Source organism: Balaenoptera ricei, chromosome 20, assembly GCF_028023285.1.
Source record: "Balaenoptera ricei isolate mBalRic1 chromosome 20, mBalRic1.hap2, whole genome shotgun sequence".
Classification (NCBI taxonomy): domain Eukaryota; kingdom Metazoa; phylum Chordata; class Mammalia; order Artiodactyla; family Balaenopteridae; genus Balaenoptera; species Balaenoptera ricei.
This window is the reverse complement of record NC_082658.1, coordinates 22,439,237-22,451,582: the sequence shown is the minus strand read 5'-3', so window position 1 is coordinate 22,451,582 and position 12,346 is coordinate 22,439,237. Positions and strand designations below refer to the sequence as shown.

Genomic DNA, 12,346 nt, shown 5'->3' with positions numbered 1-12,346 from the left:
TCCCCGCCAAGGGGAAGGGTCTTCAGTTAAGAACAAGGGCACAGGTGGGGAGCTCACAGGAGGGCTAGGAGTGGAAGACAACTGTCCCACCGCAGAGGCTGGAGTCAGCAGATAGAGGTGGGATGTCCTCTTGGAGTCCTGAGAGGTTTGTTGGTTCATGAGTTCAGCATTTATTGAGCACCATGGACCTGGTACTGTTCCAGTGCTGGGGTGGAGCAGTGGACAAAACAAAGTCCCGAGCTCATGGAACTTACATTCAACCAGGAGTAAAGAATAAACAAATTAATGTATGGTCAGTGGCAGTCAATGCTGGGAGTTGCAATAAAGATAAGGAGATAGTGATCGAATTAAGTGGGTGTTGGGAGAGGGCTGACATTTTAGGGAGAGTAGTCAGGGAAGACCTCTCTAATGAGGTGAGCAGAGAGATGAATGAATGAGGCAGGCAGCTGGAGGGAATAAAGTGTTCTAGACAGAAAGAGCAGCCAATGAAGAGGCCTGAAGTGGGAGCAGGCTTGATGTATTCAAGTAAAAGAAAGGAGGCCCCTGGGCTGGAGGCAGACCAGGGGTCCAGACGAGGTCAGGGGTGGGGGCAGGGAGGCAGCACCTTGTGGCTGTGGCCATGGGGAAGACTTTGGACTTGACGCTAAGTGTTGGGGGAAGCCACTGATTTACAGACTTACCTCACAAGAGCTGCTGGTATTTGATTTTACCCAAAGGGGTAAAAGGTAAATTCTGAAAAGAAGAGAACAATTTGACATCCGTGCATGGCAAGTTCCAGAACAGGTTTCTAGTTGTGTGACTGTGACCATTTAGGAAAAGATGAAGCTGTGATCCTTGAACACCAGCCAAACTCCCTCTCCCCTCCGCCATTGTAATTGGATGGCCCCAGACAATTTATCTTGATCCAGCAAAGCATTTGGCATTTGTCCTTATAAACAAGACAGAAATGTGAGCTGGATGATAGAGACTCAGATTTAAAACTGAACAATTTTGATAAAGCTGAAGGAGATCTCTATGGGGGTGTCCCAAAGCTCCATCCTTTGGCTGCCTGTTGTTGTCATGAGTCCCTTGAATGGAGGCAGCGAAGCTGCTCTTCACCCTGCAGATCGCTCCGGGCTGAGAGGCAGCTCCAATACAATGGGTGATGAAGCAGATTCAAGGCAGCCTTGACAGATTGTAAAGTTGGGTTGAAACCAACAAGATGAAATTCACCAGGAATGAGTGCTAAATCCTGCATTGAGGTTATGAAAAAATTGGTTACATAAGACTGGGAAATCTGAATAGATGGAAATTTATGAGAAAGAAAGAAAGAGAAAAGGAGGGAGAGGGAATGAGAGAGAGAGGAAGGAAGGAAGGGAGGGAGGGAGGGAGAAAAAGAGGGAGGGAGAGAAAATGAGAGAGAGGAAGGAAGGAAGGAAAGAAGGAGGGAGGAAGGAAAGGAAGAAAGAAGGAAAAAGAGAAAGAAAGAAAGAAAGAAGGAAAGAAAGAAAGAAACAGGTGGTTTTGTTCACAAGCTCATAACAATGTGTCCTTATGTCAGGAGACCCAACCAGGACCTAACCAGGAGAAAAGCCTGACCTCTGGGGGACGGAGTTCCATGCCCTAAGTATCCAGTCCCATACAGGGCACCATATTGTGAGAAAGAGATGACAAGCCAGAGAGAACCAGGAGAGGGATAACCAGATTAGATGAGGGTTTGACCACCCAGAAGTTGAATGATGAGGACAACCAGAAACTGGAAAGAGAGCGCTTGGCTGGGGCCCGGGCAGGGTTCCAGTGTGGGATTCAAACGTGGGGTTCTAAGCATTATGTTTGCCCAGCAATGGATCTACTATTACCTGGGTGGTGGTGAGCCCCCACCTCACGCTGGGCCAACAATAGCACCATTTATTGTGCCCTTGCTCCAGTCAAGCACATGCTAGACCCTTTACGTCATTATCTCTTTTAATTGGTACAACAACCCCACGAGGTAGAGATTATTACAACTCTCATTTTAAAGGAAGGCTGTGGAGCAGAAGGTTAAGTAACGAGCTTATGGCTCAAGAAGAGGCAGAAGCTAGACGAGAACCCAGACTGGGTGATTCCCAAGGGGGCTGCGCCCTACCTCCCCAACACTGAGCAGGTGTTTGTGCGGAGAGAACTGGGCAGTTCTTACAGTTTGGGGAGACACTTAAGACCCAACTCTTTGTGTTGTAAGCAACAGTCATTCTCCCTCTCAAAATTCTGCAACAAATTTCCGGGGCTCAGGAACTCTGAGAACCCCTGTGATTGGACCCTATTCGCTACACTCCCTAGCAGCTGGGGATCTGGGCGCGCGGCGGGGGCTGCGGGGTGGGCTGTGGGCCGCGAGGGGGCGGCGCCCGGAGGCCCGCGTGGTGGGGCGCCGCCTGCAGGGGGCGCTGGCGGCGGCTCCTGGCGGAGACAATCGCACTGAGCGGCCGCCGCAGCCAGAGCTGGAGCCCGAGCGGGAGCCCGAGCTGCGCGGCGCGGCGCAGAGCTGGGGCTGAGCGGGGCCGGCCGAGCGGGGCCGGGCGGGAGCCATGGGCCGTTAGGGCCGGGCCGAGCCCCGCGATGCCGCCGCCGAGTGGCCCCAGCGTCCTCGCGCGGCTGCTGCCGCTGCTGGGGCTGCTGCTCGGCGGCGCCTCCCGAGCTCCCGGCAAGTCGCCGCCGGAGTCCCCCAGCCCGCAGGGTGAGTGTCGGCCGGGAGGGGCAGTGATCGCGGGCCTGCGCCCCCCACCCCCGCGATCGGGCCCCCGCCCGCCAGCCCCCTCTTCGCGGCGCTCGTGAATTGGGGGGTGTTCTATTCCCTGGATTTGGGTGGGGGGAGCTAGGCGACCTGGGGTCCTCGCTTACGGGGGAGAGGAGGGAGGGAGAGGGAGACCGCCGGGCGGGGGTCTCGGGGAGGCACAATGGGGAGGGCGGGGGTCCCCAGGCTCCGCGCCGTCGCCCCCTCCCGCCTTGTTTTTCTCCCTCCTGGTCCGCGAGGCGCTGCTGCCTGAGCCATTGTCTATCGAACACACCCGCCCAGGGGCGGGCTGGGGCGGGCGCCCGCTCTGCAGCCCCCAGCGGGTTCCTCGCTCCCGACCCGGCTGGGTGGGGGCCCAGGCAGCGGCTGCCACCCTGGGCCCGGACGGGGGCTGGGCGCCTAGAGCTGCGTTTGAAGGGGGGAGGGGAGAGGGGGAGTGGGTGAGGCGGTGGGCGGATTGGCTGCTCGAATGGGGTTCTTCGCCCCGGAGTCTGACAGCCCCCAGACGGCCCCCCAGGTTCAGAATTTGGGGTGCACCAAAGAAACGCTGATGGGCCCATGACGGAGGAGGGGCTGCAGTCGGGGGGCTGTCTGGAAAAAGAGGTACGTTGTGATTCCCAGCTCAAGGCGCATGGCAGGGCTGTGGTGGCGGAGCCATGCTGAGCTGGCTAACTGGCCGTGGACAGTGCCGGCTGGGAGGGCAGGTGCCTGGGTCCCCGGCCAGCAGGCCTCCAGCCACGCCTGTCCCCAGCCCCCACCCCAGGTCACCCCCTCCTCATCTCACCTCTCCATCGCAGGGGAGGAGACCCTCCCAGCGCCTCACGGTCCCAGGTGGGTGTGTGAGGTGGGAGCGGGGCCGGCTCCTGCAGCGGGAGAGGTGGGAGAGCTGGACCGTGAGTCCCTACCGATGCCTGGGTTCTCAGGGGCCTCCACCCACTCCAGCCCGCGCCCGCCTCCCTGCCCCTGGCCACACACCCCAGCCCCTGTTCTCCCCACTCCTGCCTCTTAGCCCCATCCCTGCCTGAAATGGTGCTCTCCACTCTTCGCCTTTCCACCGAGGAGCTGACAGGAAAAGCGGGGGGGGGGGGGGTTGGATGAGGGAAGTGGGGTCCGGATGAAGGGAGGGGGTCGGATTTCCTCCTGGAATGAGGCAGGGCTGAAGCCTGCACAGGCGGATCCTGTATGGAATGTCAGGCTTTGAGGAATGGGGAAGGATCTCCTCGGCTTCAGTCTTCCCTGCTCTCTGCAGGAGAGGAGGCTTTGATGGGTAGGAAGGGGCCCTGTTTTTTCAGGAAACCTCTCCCTCAAGACCTGCACCTCAGGGGAGGTGGCCCAGGGAATTGGCTGGAATAGAGCCAGGAGAGGGGGTTCTCATAGGCCACTAGCTGGGGGCCCAAGTTGAGGGGAAAGGGGAAGGGGGAAGGGCACCTGCCCACCCCCTCCCCAGCTTGGCACTGATGCCTCCTCAGGCCTCACCTGCCCACCCCTGTGTTATTCCCTAAGCCCCTTCCCCTTTTCTAATGCTCTGGCCCTTGAACCCAAGGCATTCCTTCAAATGACCATATTCCAGACTCCTGGGTCCCCTCTTCCCAGCTGCTCTATCCAGTTGCTCCTAGCCTGGGGTAGGAGTGGGGAGTCGGCAGGCCCCTCTAGCTTCTCAAAATTCCTGCTGGGTGGCCGGGAGGTGGGGGCGGGGGGCGGTGTGGGGAGGCTGCCAGTTCCTGGGAGAACCAGAAAGCAGGAAAGGTTCGAGCGCGTGTGCAGCCACCCGCCGAGTTGGGCTCTGGCCTGGGAAGCGAGAGGGAGGTGGGCTCAGGCGAACAGCTGGATGGGATGCCAAGGGCAGGCGTGGTGCTGGCCCTGGGGTTGGTTGAAAGCCTGAGACAAGACACCTGTCGCTGTTGAATGTCAGGCTCCACCCGTGAGGCCCCGTGACCTCCACATGCCCTGCTGCCCTCGGCTCCGGGGTCTTCCTTCTGTACCTGGCCTCTCCTAGGTTTGTGTCTAGCACCCAGCCCACTCCCCACCTCCGTCCTGGGCCCCACACTGAGGCCTCTGTACCTTTCCAGGCATGACACCCACTCCCATTATTGGCAGCAAGGTAGGGGTAAGTCACGTTCTTGAGGAGGGGCTGTGCTGAGTGGGAAGAGGTAGATGGTGCTGTGGATCAGAGAGGCTGCCTGCAGAATCCATGAGAACAACTCAAGTTCTGGTCCCTCCCCTGTCATCCCATCTGAGCTCGGGACACCTGCAGGCCATCCTGGCCAGACCAATCTTGAGGCCAGGGGTAGGGGTGGTTGGAAAGAAAGACTTGGACTTCCCTTCCCAGCCTCCTCCGCACTGGTTACCCTAGGGCCTGGGTCGGCCCCCCCAGATCTCCTTCCCCTTGCCAGGGCCCCAGCTCCCTGCCCATCTCCTGGGAGGAATGAGGGCGTTGCCATGGTGACTGACTGTAGCTGACCAGCTGGGAGGGGGCTGGCAGTCCATGTGAGGGGGAGGGGTCAGGAGGTACTTGTTTGGCCTTAGGGGTTGGGTGAGTCCCTAAATCTGAAGGGAAACAGGCTTGTGCAAAGGATTCTGGGCAGAGGATGAATGATGGGAATGGCCAACCTGCTGGTGTCCCCTTCTCAGTTTTTTCTTGAGAACCCAAACTCTGACCCAACCCCCCTTCCTACCTTCCAAATGGCTGAACCTTGACCGCTCTCCTCTCCACTTGCAGATCCCTGGTTCTCCGGTTATTCATCCTTTCTCAGCCCTCCTTCCCTCTCCTCTCCCTGACACCAGCCCCATAGGGTCCAGTGGTTAAGAATTTGGGTCTAGAGACAGACTCCCAGGTTTGGATCCCAGATCTCCCACTTTACTGTAGTGCAAGTATCTAAACTCTTTGAGCCTCAGTTTCCATATCTATAAAATGGGCTAAGACATTGAGTCTAATACATCACTGACTGTGCCAGTAAAAGAGGGAAAAAATGCTGCCGATTATGATTATGACATTATCGATCATAGGTGTAGCCTGAGTCCAGAAGTGTTAAAATGTCAAAATGTGCATGTGTCAGACTTGATGAAATATGCTAATAGTACCACGTACCTCACAGGCTGATGTGAGGTTTAAATGAGGTCGCTATAAATGCTGGCTCTTATAATACCTTGTCTAGCCTGGGCCCCAAAGCCACGCCCAACCCACAGCCCCCTCCTCTGATCTCGAGGCTCCCCCCAGTTCTCTCATGCCCCCTCCCTCCTCCTCACTCCCCTCACCCCATCTTGCCCACAGAGATTCTGATCAAGGTGCAGGTGTACGTGAGCGGGGAGCTTGTGCCCTTGGCCCGGGCCTCAGTGGATGTATTTGGGAACCGGATGCTGCTGGCCGCCAGCACCACGGACTCGGAGGGCGTGGCCACACTGCCCCTCAGCTACCGCTTGGGCACCTGGGTGCTGGTCACTGCTGCCCGCCCTGGCTTCCTCACCAACTCTGTGCCCTGGCGTGTTGACAAGCTGCCCTGTGAGTGCAGGGGCAGCTGGAGGGGGTGGGGAGCAGCTGACCCCATCAGTCCCTTCCCAAAATAGTCTTGGGGGCGGAGAGGGCAGGCTTTCCAGCAGCTGCTGCCTGGGCTGGGGTATGCAGAGGGGGCTGAGGGAGGATGAAGTCACTGGGATTCAGATGGTGGGAGTGCCAGCCTAGGGGAGGGGGTGCTTTCTCTGGAGCTGACAGGCCATCCCTCCTGCAGTGTACGCCTCAGTCAGCCTCTACCTGCTGCCCGAGCGGCCAGCCACCCTCATCCTCTATGAGGACCTGGTGCACATCCTTTTGGGCTCTCCTGGTAAGACTCCCCACTCTCCACTCCCCCACCCCTCCGCCCACACCAGCTCCTCTTCCCTCTCCCTGACTGGGTATAGAGAACTTCGCCTGCCACATGTTAGCTGGGGGCCCTTGGGCAAATCACTTAACCTCTCTGAGCCTTAGTTTGTTCATCTGTAAGATGTGAACAATTGATAGTATCTACATCGTCAAATTTAGGTAAGGATTAAATATCATCAAGCATGTGAAAAACTTCATAGAAGGTGGTCAATAAATGTTTATTGTTACTGGGGCTTCTCGTGGTTTCTATTCTCCCTCTACTCCTACCATTAGAATTCCCATTTCCTGCCACCTTATCTTCAGTGGATCCACACGTATTTCTCGTGCACCTACTGGGTGCCTGGCTATGTCAGAAGCCAGGGTCATTCCACAGGCATAGAACACCTATCAAGTGCAAGGCCTGGAGCAATCCCACAGTGGCCCTTGTCCACCCACCAGGCTTTCGGTCTCACCCAACCAATACTTCCTGCAGCACCTGTGCTGTGCCAGGCATTGTCTCCAGTGCTGGGGACTAATGGTAAGGAAGAGCAGACCAGCTCCCCACATGGTGGAGTTCCCCGACGAGTAGGAAGACAGACAGAGCATTGCAAACGCTGAGATAATTACAGATCAGGCAGGGCAGGGGAGTGGAGGGCAGCTGCTTTCAATACTGAGAGGACCCTCACGTGGGAGAATAGCAGCGTGAGAGGATTTGGCGAAGGGAGCTGTGGGACGCGGGGGCTCGGGAGTTGTGGGACGCGGGGGCTCGGGAGTTGAAGGGGGAGCAAAGGCACCTTCACTGGAGAGGAATCAAGAGGCAGGGGCAGAAGGGGACCGTGAGGGTGCAGGGGATGCTCTGGTCTGGCTATGCAGGATGGGGGCGTGGTGTAGACTGGTTGACGAAGCCAGGCAGAGGGTAAATTCCATCTGGCTAGTACTAGGGAGCCACTGTGGGTTCTGGAGGGAGAGCCTCGCCTCCCCAATTTATATTCTTATCTTGAGCCCTTGTCCCCAATTACTTTTCTGGTTTGCTCCTCTCCCTCTCTCTGATCCTGAACCAGAGGCTTCTAAGATGTCTTTGGAGGTTTCTAAAATGCCAAACGAACCCTAGCTTAAGCCCTCCCACGGCTCCCACTGCTTTTGGTAGAAAGCCTAGACTCTTTCACAAAGCTGGCAGCGCCCTCCAGGGCCTGGCGCAGTCACCTGCAGTGCCCCGACCAGCAAGCCGCCTCGTGTCCCTGGGCCTTTCTCCTGTCAGTCCTCCTGGAAGTCCCTTTCCACTTTCTTTCCTGGCTGAGTCTTACTCACACTGCAGGGCTCCACAGGGCGTTCCCGAGCTGGGCAGGCCAAGCTCCCCTTGCACCCTGCTATTTTACCAGCGAGGCAGGATGGAACGGTGGGTGAGAGGAGGGGCCCTGGCACCAGACTGCCTGGGCTTCAATCAGGCTCCAGTGACTTTGGGCAAGTTACTGAACTTCTCCCGCCTCCATTTCTGCATCTATAAAATGGGGCTGATAATAAAGGCACCTACCTCAGGGGCTGTTGTGCTAATTTCAGGGGTTAATATAAGTTACCTGCTTAGAACAGTGCCAGCATATCTTAAAGCTTAATAAATGTTAGCTATTACCATATTATATTGGAATACTGTTTATACGTCCCCTCTGCTCCAAGCCAGACAGACAGATAGACATACACACACACACACCCTAAGTTGTCAAATGCAGTAGCCACATGTGGCAATTTACATTTGAATAAATTAAAAATTCATTAAACTTTTTAGAATTAAAAATAAATGCAGTTCCCCAGTCGCACTAGCTACGTGTCAAGTGCTTAACAGCCCTGTGTGTCTAGTGGGTACTGTTACAGGCAGCAGGACACAGAACATTTCCATCCACAGCAGGAACTTCTAATGGGTACTGTAATGAACAGTGACGCACTAGACTGTGAACTTGAAGGCAGGGAATTGTAAATTGCATTTTATTCCTCTTTGTATCCTCAGCACCTAACACAGTGCCTGCCACACAGTAGGCAATAATAATTGTTTGAGGACCTGAACCTCGTCATTTTATAAATTAATATGGAAAGAGTGTTTCCGAGAGAGCAGGTAACTTGCTCGGGGTCACACAGCCAGGACCAGAAGATTACAGGTCCATGTCCCTTCTAGGTTATCATTCTAAGCCTGCCCAGTTCTCTCCCCAAGTCACCACCCTTCCTGGCCTTCCCAAGTGGCCTGACCCATTGGCTCCCATTCTCTTTAGATACTTGCTTTCTGCTCTGGTCCCTGGGGACCCTTGTCCCCGGCCAGGCCACTGCAGCCCCTCTTTCCATCCAGGTGCCCGCTCCCAGCCCTGGGTGCAGTTCCAGCGCCGGGCTGCCCGCCTACCTGTCAGCTCTACCTACAGCCAGCTCTGGGCCTCGCTCACACCTGCCAGCACCCAGCATGAAATGTGGGCTTTCCCTGCCTTCCTGGGCATGGAGGCCTCCAGCTCAGGTATGCTGGGTGCCAGCCAAGGAAGGGATGTTCCCCCCACCAGGATTTAGCCCTCATCCCTTGTGTCCCCTTCCTGCAGGCAATGGCTCCTGGCTGGAGTTGATGCCCGTGGCTGCTGTGAGCGTGCACCTGCTGGCAGGTAATGGGACAGAGGTGCCGCTCTCAGGCCCCATTCACCTGTCCCTGCCTGTGCCCTCGGAGCCTCGTGCCCTCACCGTGGGCACCAGCATTCCAGCCTGGAGGTTTGACCCCAAGAGTGGTGAGTACCTCAAGGGGGTGCAGGTGCTAGAGTTTGGGGAAAGAAAGTGGGACTTAAGTTGGGGGGACACTGAGTTTGATGAAACCCTTGCCTCTCCCAGGGCTGTGGGTACGCAATGGCACTGGTGTGATCCGGAAGGAAGGCCGGCAGCTCTACTGGACCTTCATCTCCCCTCAGCTGGGGTACTGGGCGGCTGCCATGGCCTCCCCCACGGCTGGTGAGAGTGGGGGGACAGCAGGGACGGGGGGTGGTAGAAAGGGAGGCTGGGAGAGTGGACTCCTTCTGAACGGCAGGAGGGACATCCACACCTGGGAATGCTAAGCTCTTGCCCCGCACAGGGCTGGTCACCATCACATCGGGCATCCAGGACATCGGCACCTACCACACCATCTTCCTGCTCACCATCCTGGCAGCCCTGGCCCTGCTGGTGCTCATTCTGCTGTGTCTGCTCATCTACTACTGCCGGTGAGTGCCCCGCATCCCCTCCGACTGCTTCCCAATCCCCCAGCCTCCTCTCATCCCAGGCACTGACTGAGGCCAGCTCCATGCCTGGTCTTGTGCTGGGTGCTCGAGGTCCCAAAGATGCATAAAACACAACTTCCATTCTCCAGGCGCTGACAGGAAAGCACTGCATATGCACATGCAAAGACCAAAAGACTGGGGGGAGAAGAGGCAGGAGCTGCAGACCAGGCCCCTCCAGGGACACTCTGTAGCTGCTCCTACCACCCAGCCCTCACTTTCAGGGGTCCTCAGGCCACACATGCCCCTGGTTGGCTTAGGTGCTCCTCCCCGGCTCTCACTGCACCTGCTACGTCCCAAGGAGTGCAGTTTACGCCGAGGGAGGCCCAAATGGGCACAGCTGCTGGCTGCTCCCCCCACAGACTCTCAAGCTCTTTCTGCAAACCTCTCCCAGGACCCATCTGGGCTCCCCAACCTCTCTCCTGAGTCCCAGGCACTGTCCCCACCCCTCCAACTATATCCATCCCCCATCTTCCAACTGCGGGTTTAGGGAGCTGCTCTGGCCTCCACCCTTTCCTGACGGTCCCGCTCTGCCCCGTCTCCAGGAGGCGCTGCCTGAAGCCGAGGCAACAGCACCGCAAGCTGCAGCTCTCCGGGCCCTGTGACGGTAACAAACGAGACCAGGCCACCTCTATGTCCCAGCTGCACCTCATCTGTGGGGGACCCCTGGAGCCAGCCCCGTCGGGGGACCCCGAGGCCCCGCCTCCAGGCCCCCTCCACTCGGCCTTCTCCAGCTCCCGTGATTTGGCCGCCTCCCGGGACGACTTCTTCCGTGCCAAGCCGCGCTCCGCCGGCCGCCCAGCCGCCGAGCCTGCGGGTGCCCGCGGGGGCGAGGGCGCCACGCTCAAGGGCGCCCGCTCCGTCGAGGGTCCCGGCGCGCTGGAGCCAGGCCTGGAGGAGTACCGGCGGGGGCCCCCGGGGACCGCGGCCTTCCTGCAGGAGCCGCCCTCGCCGCCACCGCCCTTCGAGCACTACCTGGGCCACAAGGGGGCGGCCGAGAGCAAGACCCCCGACTTCCTGCTGTCTCAGTCGGTGGACCAGCTGGCGCGGCCGCCGTCGCTCAGCCAGGCGGGGCAGCTCATCTTCTGCGGCTCCATCGACCACCTTAAGGACAGCGTCTACCGCAACGTCATGCCCACCCTGGTGATCCCCGCGCACTACGTGCGCCTCGGCGGCGAGGCGGGCGCAACGGGGGCGGGCGAAGAGCCGGCCCCGCCCGAGGGCGCGGCCCCCGGCCCGGCGCGCCCTTTTCCCCAGCCCGACCCCCAGCGCCCGCTGATACCAGGCCACTCGGGCGCGGGGGGCGAGGGCGGCGGGGGTGGCAGCGGCGAGGGCTGGGGGAGTGGGCGCTCGGCACCGGTCAGCGGCTCGGTCACCATCCCGGTGCTGTTCAACGAGTCGACCATGGCGCAGCTCAACGGGGAGCTGCAGGCGCTGACCGAGAAGAAGCTGCTCGAACTGGGCGTGAAGCCTCACCCGCGCGCCTGGTTCGTGTCCCTCGACGGGCGCTCCAACTCGCAAGTGCGCCACTCCTACATCGACCTGCAGGCGGGCGGCGGCGGCCGCAGCACCGATGCCAGCCTGGACTCGGGCGTCGACGTGCACGAGGCGCGGCCGCCGCGCCGGCGGCCCCTGCGGGAGGAGCGGGAGCGCACCCCTGCTGCCGCCCCGCCGCCGCCGCCGCCGCCGCCGCCGCCCGCGCCCCCCCGCCTGGCGCTCAGCGAGGACACGGAGCCGAGCAGCAGCGAGAGCCGCACGGGCCTCTGCTCCCCGGAGGACAACTCGCTGACACCGCTGCTGGACGAGGTGGCGGCGCCCGAGGGCCGCGCGGCCACGGTACCCCGGGGGCGGGGCCGCAGCCGCGGGGACAGTTCCCGCAGCAGCGCCAGCGAGTTGCGGCGCGACTCGCTCACCAGCCCGGAGGACGAGCTGGGGGCGGAAGTGGGCGACGAGGCGGGCGACAAGAAGAGCCCGTGGCAGCGGCGGGAGGAGCGGCCGCTCATGGTGTTCAACGTCAAGTAACACCCGGCCTGGCGCCGCCTCCGGGCCGGCCCCCGCCCCCTCCGCTCGGGCCCGCCCCCAGGGTGCGTGCTCCGGGGGGCCGCGGGGGCCCTCGCCCTTAGCCCCAAGCCCAGGCCTGGAAAGATGCCCGGGGGCCTGCGGAGCTGTCCGGTGGTATGTGCTGGGTAATGTCTCGGGAGAGACCCGTGTCTGCCTCCGAGAGGGAGGTGGGAGGGGTCCAGACCCCCGATGGGAGGTGCTGGGGAGGAGGGCTGGGTGGGGGGGAAGCAGTGCCTGTATAAACGTGGCTGTACATAGAAAGCTCTATCGTGGGAAAGCAGGAGGGGCACCTGGGCCTCAGCTGCTAGTGTGAGGGCTGGGAAGGGAGGGGCGTTCTAGTGGACCCCTGGGAGGGGAGGGGGTGCTGCTTGCCGACTAGCCCACCTCTGGGCTACGATGTCACAGGGCTGGGGGCTGGGGCGGCTCTGGGGACTA

General features: G+C 59.8%; 1 protein-coding gene across 1 annotated transcript; it reads left to right on the top strand.

The window, feature by feature from the left end:
* Positions 1-2,431: 2,431 nt before the first annotated feature.
* FAM171A2 (family with sequence similarity 171 member A2) lies at positions 2,432-12,104 on the top strand. Its single transcript, XM_059907150.1, has 8 exons — positions 2,432-2,689; positions 6,018-6,245; positions 6,472-6,564; positions 8,914-9,072; positions 9,152-9,331; positions 9,432-9,548; positions 9,670-9,796; positions 10,396-12,104. Exons 1-8 carry the CDS (start codon positions 2,572-2,574, stop codon positions 11,870-11,872), a joined length of 2,499 nt encoding a protein of 832 aa, XP_059763133.1. The 5' UTR covers positions 2,432-2,571; the 3' UTR covers positions 11,873-12,104.
* Positions 12,105-12,346: the final 242 nt, after the last annotated feature.